The sequence below is a fragment of the Protomyctophum parallelum genome (genome assembly GCF_964188405.1).
Source record: "Protomyctophum parallelum genome assembly, chromosome: 12".
NCBI classification, from domain to species: domain Eukaryota; kingdom Metazoa; phylum Chordata; class Actinopteri; order Myctophiformes; family Myctophidae; genus Protomyctophum; species Protomyctophum parallelum.
This window is the reverse complement of record NC_139712.1, coordinates 36,284,731-36,298,765: the sequence shown is the minus strand read 5'-3', so window position 1 is coordinate 36,298,765 and position 14,035 is coordinate 36,284,731. Positions and strand designations below refer to the sequence as shown.

General features: G+C 43.8%; 1 protein-coding gene across 2 annotated transcripts in view; it reads right to left on the bottom strand.

The window, feature by feature from the left end:
• The window catches only part of fars2 (phenylalanyl-tRNA synthetase 2, mitochondrial), a 120,722-nt gene that overhangs the window by 28,573 nt on the left and 78,114 nt on the right, over window positions 1-14,035 (bottom strand). For both annotated transcript variants that reach the window (XM_083778826.1, XM_083778827.1), the window contains one exon: window positions 2,304-2,464. In XM_083778826.1, coding sequence (XP_083634952.1) covers window positions 2,304-2,464 — 161 coding nt within the window. The remainder of the gene's footprint in view (window positions 1-2,303; window positions 2,465-14,035) is intronic.

Genomic DNA, 14,035 nt, shown 5'->3' with positions numbered 1-14,035 from the left:
AAAATACTGAATTGGAATGTACTTGCGTGCAAAGGAAGCTGTGATTTGCAGTCCTTTAAAGAGGCAATGTTCATTTTTTCTGTCAGACAAGCTGACAAATTATCTCTCTCAAAGGTGTCAATTTCTCCTTCCTGGCAAAAGCTCTGGAGGGGAAAGGATGTTGGTTAGCCAATCAACTTTGAGAATGAGACTGATGGAGCGAACCGTTTATTGGGTCACCATGGTATTTATAAGAAGTTTATAAGATTCTCGTAAACTTTGGCAAGAGGGACATAAGATAAATGATTGAATTCCAGTAACTATATCTTACATGTGTTCTCAAAATGCATTTTGTGCTCAAACACAAAGATTTATGTATACATTTGTGGACAGTAATGCGCAGGATAATATAGATCTATACAGGTACAGTATATGCTACGGTATATTGCGTCAACGAGCACCAGCACCTTAAATCTGAGTTTTTTTTGTATGCTATTTAAATAGTCTTGAGGAAAAATGCTGCTATTTGTTTCAAAAAGCTTTATACCCTGTATAACATTTATATAAAGACACAATGTGACATACATTATAGCTTTAAAGTTTACAAAATGCTGTACCCGCTCCAACTGTATATGCTTTCCCCATTTTCAACAGTTTTTATTACATTTTGACACTTGCTTTGGCAATGGAAACGTATGTTTTGTTTTGAATACCGGTAGTTAAAATAGCCAATGTACAAGCACACAACGTGTCGATGTAGATTGGCTAAATGGATGGTATAATGGCTGATTTTAAACTTAGCCGATCGTCTAATTTCAGCATGCAACCAAGTGTAAAATTATCTTTTGTCCACTAGTCCTTTGCAAGCATTTTAGTCTACTTTTTAATTGTTGACGAAATTGTCACTATATTTAGTCATAGTTTTAGTCATCATAGTTTAGTTTTCATGCAGTTTCCATTTAGTTTTCGTCAGTGAAAATGGGGAGTCGACCAACATTTCAGAGGAACATTTCGACTCAGATGACTCTTTGAGAAATCTGCATGAATTCAAGGCTCCATGGTGTGGGTAATCGATAGAGGGGGAAAAATGCATTTTGAGGGTGAACTATCTCTTTAAGCCACGATTGATTAAAGCCGCAATGATGCAGGTAAACATGTTCTACTTACAAATGACCTGACTAACACACACACACACACACACACACACACACACACACACACACACACACACACACACACACACACACACACACACACACACACACACACACACACACACACACACACACACACACACACACATATTACTTTCTGTGGTCGGTTGAATGGACCCACACAGGCATGCATGCAAATGAACTGGCAGGCATGAATGATTTCACTCACACACACGGAGACGGAGACGGAGACAGAGACAGACAGAAAGATTGAGGTGTTTGATGTCAGGGGTCAGAGTGTGTAAATGTCCAGGTTAGACAGTCTGTGACACACGCGCACGCATGCGCACACACACACACACACACACACACACACACACACACACACACACACACACACACACACACAGAATGATAAACAGGAACACGATGCTGAATACTAATAGAATACTAATGGACACGAGAGAGAGAGAGAGAGAGAGAGAGAGAGAGACAGACAGACATGATGTAAATTGAATTGTTACATTTATTTATTTATTTTCTTGAAATGTTTGCAGGTTAAAGCATTTAAATCATGGATTGAATTCAAATGGTCTCTAGCCGAAGATAGCCCTTAAAGAAATGATTGATTTATGAATGAGTTCCATGACTCGTTAACTGTGCTATGATATTTAGCCAACGTCCACTCAATTATTAGTATGCTCGTTAGTGCTTTCATTATGGACAAAAAGGTGCTGTAAATAATAAAGGAACCGAATAAATAATTAAATCAATAAAAGGAAAAAAAACATGAGGAGATACGTATTTTTCCTGTCCATCTTAATTCCCTTTTTTTAGGCGTTCTGTGAAGTGGATCCAGAGTAACCAATATTAATTTAAGCAATATTACACGAGAGGGTGTGCGTTACTGTCATTAATGATTGCTTCCTCAAAACGACCCGTTGTATAATCTACGTCTACAGCAGTCACGAAGCGCTGTGAAGCTTCCAATTAATGACCTGATGAACCATTTGTTCACAGACACCAGCGAGCCACACAGTGTGTGTGTGTGTGTGTGTCATGCACACCCATACTCAGTCTTTCCATAGAAAGGGGTGGGGTGGGGGACGACGACAACTGTGAGTGTGTGTGTGTGTGTGTGTGTGTGTGCGCCGTGCACCCGTGTCTCACCTGGAAGCAAACAGGTTGGTGGATGTCAGGCAGTACAAACTGTGTGAGGAAGCGTTCATCCTGACTCCAGAACAGCCTGATGTCTGGGATGCTGAACAGAACCATGGCCAAGCGCTCCAGACCCAACCCGAACGCCCAGCCCAGCTTATTGGCTGCACCCGCTGGATGCACAGACAGAGAGAGAGAGAGAGAGAGAGAGAGAGAGAGAGAGAGAGAGAGAGAGAGAGAGAGAGAGAGAGAGAGAGAGAGAGAGAGAGAGAGAGAGAGAGAGAGAGAGAGAGAGAGAGAGAGAGAGAGAGAGAGAGAGAGAGAGAGAGAGAGAGAGAGAGAGAGAGAGAGACAGAGAGAGAGAGAGAGAGAGAGAGAGAGAGAGAGAGAGAGAGACACAGAGAGAGACAGAGAGAGACGTTAAATTCAAGTCAAATGAATGCATACAAAAATACTTTGATTAATGGAAGTGGTTGTCACGGAAACACATTAATTATACATGAATAATATATTATATATACATAAATTAAAACTAAAACAAAACATGCAGCAATACGGGGGCAATATGCAATCTATGCAATATACAAAATGCAATATGTGCAATAAGACAGAAACAGATGAACTTGATAGAAAGGAATGCATGCAATTAACAAATGCGCTTTCTAAAGGCTTATTCATACTCCAGTTTTTGGTGATAAGGTCCGAAACTGTGGTTAGTTTTTTTTAATCAGAGAGATGCGTTTGGTTGATCGGTGAGACTCTTACCGCCGCAGTGTGACGTCATGTTGTAGTTTTCAGTGGTCACCTTAACACTTCAAACTGGGAGTATGAATAGGCCTTAAGGGAATGTGGATATTGTAATGTATCCTACTATAAATGTGCCACGTCTCTGCGTGCGTGTGTGTGTGTGTACGGTTGTAATGCACGTAACTCTAGAACCGTTTGTCCCACTGACTTCATATTTGACACACGTGTTCCACACCCCCGCAGGGAGTGCAGTGCCTAGACTCGAGTCGGTCGGACCCACGGTTCTCCAGAACCACCACAAAAGGCCCTGGTCAGGCTCTCTCAGTGGGCCTAATCAGCCTAAATCCCTCATAAATCCCAGCCTCTGCCTCAGCCAGAGCCAGCTAGTGGCGCTGTAACGGGTTGATCAGAACAATTTGGGGGCAGAGGTTCTGCTCTGGCATCCAGGGACTGCGTGTGCACAGATTCACATCGATCGGGCCAACGGTGCCGGAGATAAACTGTTCACAGACAGACGGACACACAGAAGGACAGACAGGGTGGTGGAGACAATGAATATGGAAGGTGGAATAAAGAGAGTGGTTTCATCCTTGTCAAAATGATAAAGATCTCTCCCTGAACATCAGAGCCACGATAAGAAACGTTACGACATGCTGCTTCAGTTCACGCACACGCGAACACTCTTATGCGCAGTCAGTTGCACGCACGTGCAATTCATTCCCTCTCGAGAAATAAATTACTTTGGTTTGATGACAGTGGTCCGTTCATCATTATGCTTAAAATGTTACACCTGCGTGTTCGCGCACATGCATGCACAACCGGTGCTCATGGAATGGTGTGCTGTGCATCCAATGAGCAGTCACGGAATGTGGTTTCTATGCTAATGAGCGCGAGGTCAAGGGGTCACAGCACAGAGGGAGATACGGAGGAATAAATCTACAGCGTTGATACAAAGCAATCAACAACACTCCACTTCCTGGGGTCTGTCTGTCTGTCTGTTATTTAATCAGATGTTAGGTTCATGGTTTAGCCAGCCGGCCGGCTGGCCAGGCTGATGGATGAGCAGGCTAGTGGACCACATCATCATCACGCTCACGTCACCATGACTGACCCATAACCATATGAGGAGGTCCAGAAATAGCTACACCCAAATATGGAGTGCGTGTTGTGTAACCTCAACAGGAGATGGGCGCCTGCCCTCCTATGGGGCCTTAGGGCTCGGTCTGTGAACCACTGGGTGTGTGTGTTTTCTTGTGTACCGAGCTAACCGCCAACTCACCCAGCAGCAGCGTGGCTGGCGCACACACACACACACACACACACACACAAAAGTGCGCGCGGTCGCACGCGTCTTACTCACATGGTAGTGCTGCCAGGCCCCCTCCCCATGCAGCCAATCACAACAAGTCTTGAGAGTGGGTGTGTATGTGTGGGTGAGGACAACATGTGTCACAAACAGCATGTGTGTGTGTGTGTGTGTGTGTGTGTGGGGGGGGGGGTTGTTGATGTAGCCGTCTGGCGATGACATTATTTCTCATCATGATGATCTCACTTGCTATTCCCCATCCTCCCTCGCTCTCCGTCTCACACTCTATTCCCCATCTCTCATTTGGATATGAAATTATTTGCTATATTCAACCAAAAAAGTATACAAGCTTGAGTGGTTATGAAAATAAATCACACTTGTGTGAAGTGAGGGGCGCTCTAATCGTCATACATCATCATGAATAATTACATTCCGTGCTCTGCCAATAAAACCAGTTCAAATTTGGTACACACAAACACACAAAGCTGGCCAATCAAATCATCTCAAATGTGGTACACACCAGAGCCATAGAGTAAGACAGTTACGACAACTCCGTTCACTTCATGGGGTCAGTCCAGGCTCTTCTACATAGACAATGTAAAGGAATCTGTGGGACACATGCTCAAAAGACAATTCATAATAATATAATGAGGCAACACAAGAATTCAGAGTTATGGAGTATAAGGATTTTACTCGAGTAAGGAGACAAGACTTACATGACCTGTCATGTATGTAATCCCAGTCTGACTCCCCGAGAAACAAAAAGGCGACAGCTTTTATAGCTCAGTCCCACACAACCAACCCCCAACATATAGCCTCCAGACATTCACCAAATTGGACAGTGACATCATAAAACAAACGGCACCGAACAGCACCAAACTGTAACTTGGAGTATTATTAAATGTTTATCTCTAAATTTCCACGACAACTTCTATTGGCGATAAATGGCGAAGAGCATTGTGAAGACAAGAGTGACAATGTCCTGGACCGGAAGTTGGCAGAATGCACTGGACTCAGGCAACAGCTCAGCTTTAATGATCTCAAATCCCTTTATTTTAGATAGTTTTTAGTAATAGTACAACATAAACATTAGAGACTTTAGTTGTCACTGTACAATACTCCATCTGGTCTCAGTTCAGGCTGCATGAACAGTGCTCAAGCGCTCAGTGTTTCTGCCCCCTAAAGCATAGGAGGGGCTAGCGCCCCCAAAAACTTAAATATTATAAAGTAAAGTATAAAACATTTAAAAAACGTTGACCAGTGACCATGCATGACCTTCCCTAGAATAGATCAAAACACAACACTATGGAGAGATTTACAATAATCCCATCTCGGGTGTGGGAAAATGCGCTCACGCACGAGCGCACGCACGCACACACGTGCGCACGCACACTCACACGCACACGCAAACACACGCACACACACTTCAACTTTATTAAATATGAAACTGAATGTCCTCTCTTCTCTCTCTCTCTTTAATCCCAGCATCATTATGGTCTTGCTTCCATCTCTCTTTCATCTCCATCACTCATTTTCTTCACACCGAGGCTGGAGTTCACACAAGATCTCATTAACACGTCTCTCTCTCTCTCTCTGTCTGTTCCCCCTCATTCTCCTCACACTATCAAATTCAATGCAATACAACCTCTCTCTCTCTTCCTCTTTTTGCCTCTCTCTGCATCTCTCTCCTCCTCCCCCCATTCTCTAACTCTCTCCCTCCCTCCCCCCCTCTCTCTCAATCAACCATTTCCCCCACTTTCATCTTCCTGCATCATATGTCCTTTACCAGATGCCATCCCTCCCTCTCTCCTCTTATCAGTTCCTCTCCACTCCTTCCACTTCTCTTCCTCTGCCCTGCACTCATCCATTCCCCCTCCAGACCTCCCTCCCGGTGAGTTTCATTTCCTCCATCACTCCCTCTGTCTCTTTTAATTTGTCTTACACTCGTTCATCCCACCCCTCTCTCTCTCTCCTATGCTCATTGGAGCATCCCTCCATCCATCTCTACCTCCGCCTGCATCCCTCCCTTCACACCCTGTGCCCTCCCTTACCCTCCATTCTGTGTTCTGTCCATCAGCGCACCTAAAAAGGTCCCGTTGTGTGGGTTCCCCATACACGCGTCTTCTATCACCACAACACCCATTTCTTAACAATCAGGCTTTTTGAGTGGTGCAACCACTCCAAGGAACAGCAATGTCCGTGTTCACATGTGTCTATGTGTCCGCCTATGTGTTGGTTAATGAGCACCAGTATATGACTATGAGTACTAGTAGGGGCACTATTGTGCCAGAAACAGAGAGAGGGATAGTGCTGCACTGCTGCCTGCTAATGAGAGAGGGGGGGGGGGTGTCTGTACAGCACTTTGGTACTTTTGGGCGGTGGTGGCTCAGGGGTAGAGTGGCTGGATGGGAACCGCAAGGTTGCCTTGCCAGTTCGAACCCGGGCTCTCCCAGAGTTAGTGTCGAAGTGTCCTTGTATTGAGCAAGACACTGAACCCCAAATTGCTCCCGATGTGCTGGTCGGTACCTAGAACTGCTATTATTGTCATCTTTGCCAGAGACTAAAACTACGGACATTTGCTCTATTATTTTAGTTAGTTAGTGTTTTTCATTTCATTAGTTTTAGTTAACTATAATAAAAACATCAGACCGATCTGTACTGTACTGTACTGTACTGTACTGTACTGTACTGTACTGTACTGTACTGTACTGTACTCCTCCCTGGCCTCTATGTGTGTGTGTGTGGGTGTGCTCTACTGGCCACTTTAGGTGTTGCAGCACTTGCATCAGGGACACGCACACGTACTGTACATACGTACACATACATATACATACATACACACAGCTCTGCATAGGAGTGGCGCTAGCACCACTCAATAACCCTGGTGTGCATGCGCTAGCATATGCATGGTGTATCCGCGTGTGTGTTGCGTGTGTGCGCGTCTTGTTTAGTCGAGTTGATCATTTTAATGTTCAACATAATGAATGGCTGCAGCCATCATTCACGTGTTGGTGATTAATACGTGAACAGGCTGTCGTCATCCAGCGTGTAGATAGCAACCATACACTATTAACATGTGCATTCATCAGTGGAATCTCGGAATATTATCCTCCATACATGAGAAATATGATGTATTGCTAATTGTGTGAGAATAATGAATAGTGTGTGTGTCTGCATCTGTGTGAATAATTAATTGTGTGTGTGTGTGTGTGTGTGTGTGTGTGTGTGTGTGTGTGTGTGTGTGTGTGTGTGTGTGTGCGCGTCTGCATCTGTGTGAATAATTAATAGTGTGTGTGTGTGTGCGTGTGTGAGGGTGAAATCATATTTCAACATTTATCCAACGAAGGATATAAATATTTGAAGTAAATTCCAGCATGCAGACCATTTAGACCCACTGCAATTGGTGACAGATAAATGCATTATCCAAACAATTGTCTCCCCATTGACTTCCATTGTACGGTCAAACAGCTCTCAAAGTCACTATTTTAGCACAAAAACAGACAAACAAAGATGACTCAGATTATGACAATGGAGCATTAGATTCTTTATTTGTATATTTGTAATAAAAATATTAACTGATGATTTGAAAATCCGCAGCTAAATCAACATGAAGTTGAAAATGTTATTTACATTTGTATATATATATATATATATATATGTGTATGTGTGTGTGTGTGTGTGTGTGTGTATACCAGGGAAAACTTCCTTAGAAGAGGAAGGGACCGCACAATGAAGCACAATTATTTTTGCTTCATTGCTTTATTTGCACAACGCGTTGTGCTGCACTGTTACATGACACATGGATTCGACTGTACAATTGAAGTCAATGAGAAGCGCAACAGAGCAAGAATGCCAATTGCCAAAAGATCACTGGACGAGTTACAACATGACAAGGGAACTACAAACTCGCTCAGTGTGTTTGAGCTTCAACCTGGAGACCCCGGCTCGTCTAACCCTGTCTAGCCTCGACTGTGTTAGGAGTGTAAACAGTGCTTATTTCACACTTCTAATATGTCTATTTCAGACTCTGACAAACGACACATTTCGACAAGTTTGCAGCTGTGACACTAGGGGTGTCACAGCGTGTGTTTGTGCACGCGTGTGTGTGTGTATTCCTACACCCGAGGTGAGATTGTTGAAAATATTTCCATAGTGTGTGTGTGTGAGCGCACTCGCACGCATGCACGTGCGTGCCAGAAGAAATGTCATCTATTGATGCCATGTGTTCACAATGTGACATTTTGAAAATAATCCACCCAGGCTGACAGCGGTGGGGAGAGATGGAGGGGGGGTGGGGGGTGAGACTAGAGCAGTCGGTTTCAACCCTTCTCATATCAAGGCCCATTATGTATTGGGCATTTTGAGCCACAGACCACCATTTGATGAAAATTAGCCTCTCACACAAAACTGGAGAATATTTTGTTAACGTTGGATCAGATTTTGTCCACATTTCTGTGTTTGCGAACACGGTGAGCACTAACTATGAGACCCTGCAGATCATGTCTGTGTGTCTGTCTGTCCTGCTGTGACACCACCCGCCCGCCACCAGAGGGCGCAGCTGTAGCACACACACACACACACACACACACACACACACACACACAAACAACCACACACACACACACACACACACACACACACACACACACACACACACAGTAGAAAAATGACTAACTAAAAAGAAAGAAAAAGGAACGTAATTTATTGTCTCCACCAGGCCGAAGGCATGGGGGGAGAGTATGTTTTGCACTCCGTCCGTCCGTCCGTGTGTCCGTCCGTCCGTCCGTGTGTGTGTCCGTGAGCAGCTAATCTCGGCCACCGTTAACCCGGTCGATGCCAATTTTTGCACACACACTCCCTGGATGCCAACGATGAACCTCTGCCCCAAACTTTCCAGAACGGCCTGTTATAGCGCCACCAGGAGGCCGCTTTGTGCAAAACAAGTTTTTGCACAGTACACCTACAGATTTTGGTACACAGTCTCTCTAGAGCCATTCAACGAAACCGGTCTTTCAGATTTCTCAGACTCCATCCTGATTGGTTAAGATTGGCTTCCAAAGTTCACAGGAGTGCTCAGTTTCAAACAAAATGCTGCAAATCATGAACACATCGCGTGATTTCCGTGAAATTGTGCACCCACATTCCCACTAGGCCGAGGACGAAATGCCACATGAACAATTTCAACTCAGCCTCAAGGTGGCGCTATAACTGGCCGAAAAGTGTTTTTACCTCTAACTGCACGGATCTGTGGATAACTTTGTATGCCAACTCCCTAGAGGCCAAGGAAAAACCTTTGCCTGGAATTTTTCACATCTGCTCTTTATAGCGCCACCAGGAGGCCGACATATGTAAAACACATTTTCTCTTATTACTCCTTCAGATTTTTTTACTTTTGTTGCCCTTTTATCCAACCACCAGATGAAGGCAAGCTGCAATGTCCTACATTCCTATCCTGGTGGAGACCTGTGCCCAGAAGGGCACTTTTTCTAGTTCTAATTGTTGTTATTGCAATTTACGAGCTGCGTTCGCTTCCCGCGTTTGCGCGTCTTACTTGTGTATATTGATCAAAAATAACAATTGTGTAGACTTGTAAATGAATGCAGATGTTTAACAAACGAAATCAAACAAATCAATTCAATCAATTATTTCAGCGGTTTTCATCCAGGGGTCCCGGGGACCACCTGTGGTGGTCCTCGAGGATCCCCAGTTAAATTATTATTAAATTATTATTAAATACCTGCATTAGGCTACTATTTACAAGAAGTCTACACACAATTAGAGCATGCAAAATAATGGTAATTTTGATCAACATTTGCCTTATCTCTCCTAATGGTACCACATCAATACAGCATGGCATTGTGGGCAACGACCAACTATTCTTTAGTTTTGGTTCTGTGAGGCTAAACCTCATCAATTGGTGGTCCGTGGACTGAATACATAATGGGCCTTGATATGAAAAACCACTTGAAAACCACTGAATTATATACATAAAAACAAGAATGATATAATCAATAATTTCATAAAATAATAGTGGGCATGTGATTTCTGAAATAGTGAAAAATAGCACATCTGCAGTACAAGCTCAACGTGACACATTCTTTTTTTCCTATGTACTGTATGTATTTCAATTTTTGGGAAGCATCTCTACATTTCAATAGAGCAACACATTCCTTAAAAAATATATATATACTTTGTAATTTATTTTTAGGCCTACTATTGAACAATTAAGTATTTGTTTTAAGCATGCACTCTTGAACACTTAAGTATTTCTTAAAAGCAAGTAGTCCTGCTACTTATAGTAAGTAGAAATATGCCAGAGCAACTTTCACTCAGTTGAGTGATATTTGACCAGGAGCATGTGTATACTTTTACTCAAGTACTGGGGTTGAGTACTTTGTCCACTACTGGTTAGCATTAGCATGGGCGTTCCATGTGTTTCCGTGCCTGGACGTGTTGGACATGACAGGGACAAACGGCTGGTGTGATGTCAGTCCCTGAAGGGCCGGTCCTGTTGTCCCCTCCGTTGTCCCCTGTCGTCTCTGTGTTGGTTAGTGGCTGGCAGGGCCATTTGTCACCATTAGGCCTGTTTAACGGACTATTGGCAAGTCCCAATATTGTCCAAACACATGATTTATAGACGGACACGCTGGCTGACAGCTTTCTAGTAACACGGACTATACAACTGGGACAGGCCCTGGGCATGTACTGTACATTTATATAGAAAAACAGAAGAATGGACTGGGATATGTACTGGAAGATGTGGTCGTTGTTGGGCGAAAAAAAAAGAGAAAATAACCTGTTTTCCAAATGTAGTTATAGTCACAATCGCTTTGCGCTTGCACACGGGTCCGACGCATGCAAGCGTCAAAGACCCGCCCCCCCACACTATCAGTTCTGGCTGTGGGGAAATAGCCCTCCGTTACTATTGGAACCTAGTTTTGCCATACTGTTGTTACAATGCAGTAGAATACAAGTTGTGTTCTCTGCAAACATTATTTGTTGTTATATCGGCCACTGTGCAGGAAACCTCAGTCCTACGCAAGCCAACCTACAAATCAACCGCGTTGTGCATTTGTAGATCAGCTGTATTTGCCGCTACTCAGTCATTCTTATACCAGTTGGCCGTGCACTTCCCCGCGACCCGCCTCCCTGTTCGTTCCTCTGAAGCCACGAGAGACACCACTGAGCGTGCTAAAGTGCAAAGGAAAACTATTTTGCAGTGTAAAATAATTGTAATAATTAAGTTGTAATCGCTATAGTAATACTTTTTTGCTTGTGCAAGGAGTATAGCCGTATAATGTTTAATGTATAATTAACCTCCATCAGTGTCACCAGACTATTCACCTCGGAGGTGGTCTACTGTGGCTGCGGCCAGTGCGGGGGCCAGAGGAGCGAACTGTGAATGCGGGGCATGGGGGAGTACATGGCCAACTGGAATAGAATGACTGAGTCACGTATTTGCCACAGGACACTGCTGTTAGAGGAAGCATACATCTGGAAGGCTATAAAGCTATAAACTGTCATTTCTAGAGGGAAGCGCATGCATGCACGAGCAGCCGTCGACTATACTCTCAAGTGAGGTCTGTTCCAGTGCTGGTCTGTTCTATTCACTTCCTACTCTGGGTGTCATGTGGGTCTGTTGTTCAATCAGAGGCTGAGTACAGCCATGCATTATGCAAGACAGAGTGAAATGGCCTTTTCAGTCATTTCTTTGGAAACGCGTCTCATCCTACTCTCAACCAATCAGAAGGTCCCATAGCCTGAAGGGATCAGGCTATGGGACGCTGGAATCTCACTCACTGCAGCCGCGTACAGCAGCACCAGAGCCATAGTATAGACAGAGTCCCTATTCGCCAATAGAAGTCTATGTAGAAGAGCCGCCATTGGACTGGCCCCATGAAGTAAACAGAGTTGACGTAACTGTCTCATTATATGGCTCTGAGCAGCACTAGCATTTAAGCTGGCTGCAGAAGGGACAGAGAGAGAGAGAGAGAGAGAGAGAGAGAGAGAGAGAGAGAGAGTGAGAGAGACAGACTAGGGTAACCATATTCTGAATCCCCTGTGAAACTCTCCTACAACACTCCTACAACCAGCAATGTCCGTGCAATTCTAACAATAGCAGCACTTCTGATATGAACTTGTGTTGACTTTCATTATGGAGCCAGTGTGCTTATACACACTTAATACCAACAAGAGAACAATCTGAAGTTTATTACAAACTTTTATCAGTAACTTTTCATCACTGCCCAATGTGCCCATACCCAAGGCGGTTGGCAAAAGGGCCTTTCTGTGTGGAGTTTGCATGTTCTCCCCGTGTCCCCTAGGGTAGTAATCTAGGACCTGGCTAAGATATGTATGCACTTCATTTAGGAGAGAATATCTCAATTGTTCTTGGTTAATATGACCCCCGCTAACAACTTTGGAACTGTGAACAATTCTCTATCCGGGGTGAAATACCCGAAAATGACCACGCCCCTTTTTAAATGACAGCAAGTTCAAACATGGCTCTATTTTCTAAACTGTTGGAGCTACAGATTTTCTGAGGTGCTCAAAATGTTTGTTGAATCCATGCCCGAGCCAGCAACCCTCCAGGTCATCATTGTGGCCAAATCCAATATGGCCGCCAGTCCGCCACCAGATAATTGCAAAATATAGCAAGAATTGTTCAAATGGTGAATTTGGTACATATACGACATATATGAATGGGCCGCTCCATCCATTCCTTTTCTCCATTCCATTCCATTTCCTTTTTGACCCGGTCCAGTGTGTCCACGCACGCACACTCGCACGTACGCACGCACGTACGCACACAGACCTTTTCATGGTACAAAGACAAAAAACAGCCAGACATGTTGTGTACTATTTCTGAGTTTTGAGTGGCTGCTGTCCATTACACCAAAGAAATAATTCTCCTTCTACATCCATTAGCTAGTTTCTACATCCATTAGCTTATTACCTTATAGCTTATTACCTTTTCTCTCCATTATTGATTATAATGAAGCACATCATAAGAGCGCTCTTATAAGCCTGATGCTTAGAGGGGAGAAAGGGAAGAAAATACTATTCCTTAATGTCACCCTGCCTCCAATATTTAAATTCAATTGTATAGCATAGTATAGTCTCATATTATAGATATTCCACTGTTACTTTCTTAGCTTACGCATGTTTTATGATAAATGCTTTTTTGTGATGTATTCCCATGCTTTTGTTCTTGCTTATTGTAAGTCGCTCTGGATTAAGAGCGTCTGCTAAATGCCTAAATTGTAAATTGTAATTCAATTCAAAGGGCTTCAATGAAAGGGCTCTTTCACTACATTCATAAATCTTCTCTTTGGTCTTCCTCTAGGCCTCCTGCCTGGCAGTTCCAACCTCAGCGTCCTTCTACCCAGGGCTCCAGCGTGCGACCTATTAGGTCGCATATGCGACCTAATTTTATTATGGTGATAGTTAAAATTTAATTAGGTCGCACCGGTGATACTTGGAAATGTGCGAAAAAAAACAAAAAACGATCCGTTTATTTTTTATTTTTTACTCCGTCTCAACACTGAGGCACGGGCGCCGGGCGGCTATGTTAGTAGTGCGATAATAAAGTATTACTTTCTTTTGGCTCAATCGAATCCCCTCTCTCTCTCTCTCTCTCCCTCCCTCTCTCTCTCACTCTCTGCCTGCCTGCTGAGTGCCTAGATAGTAG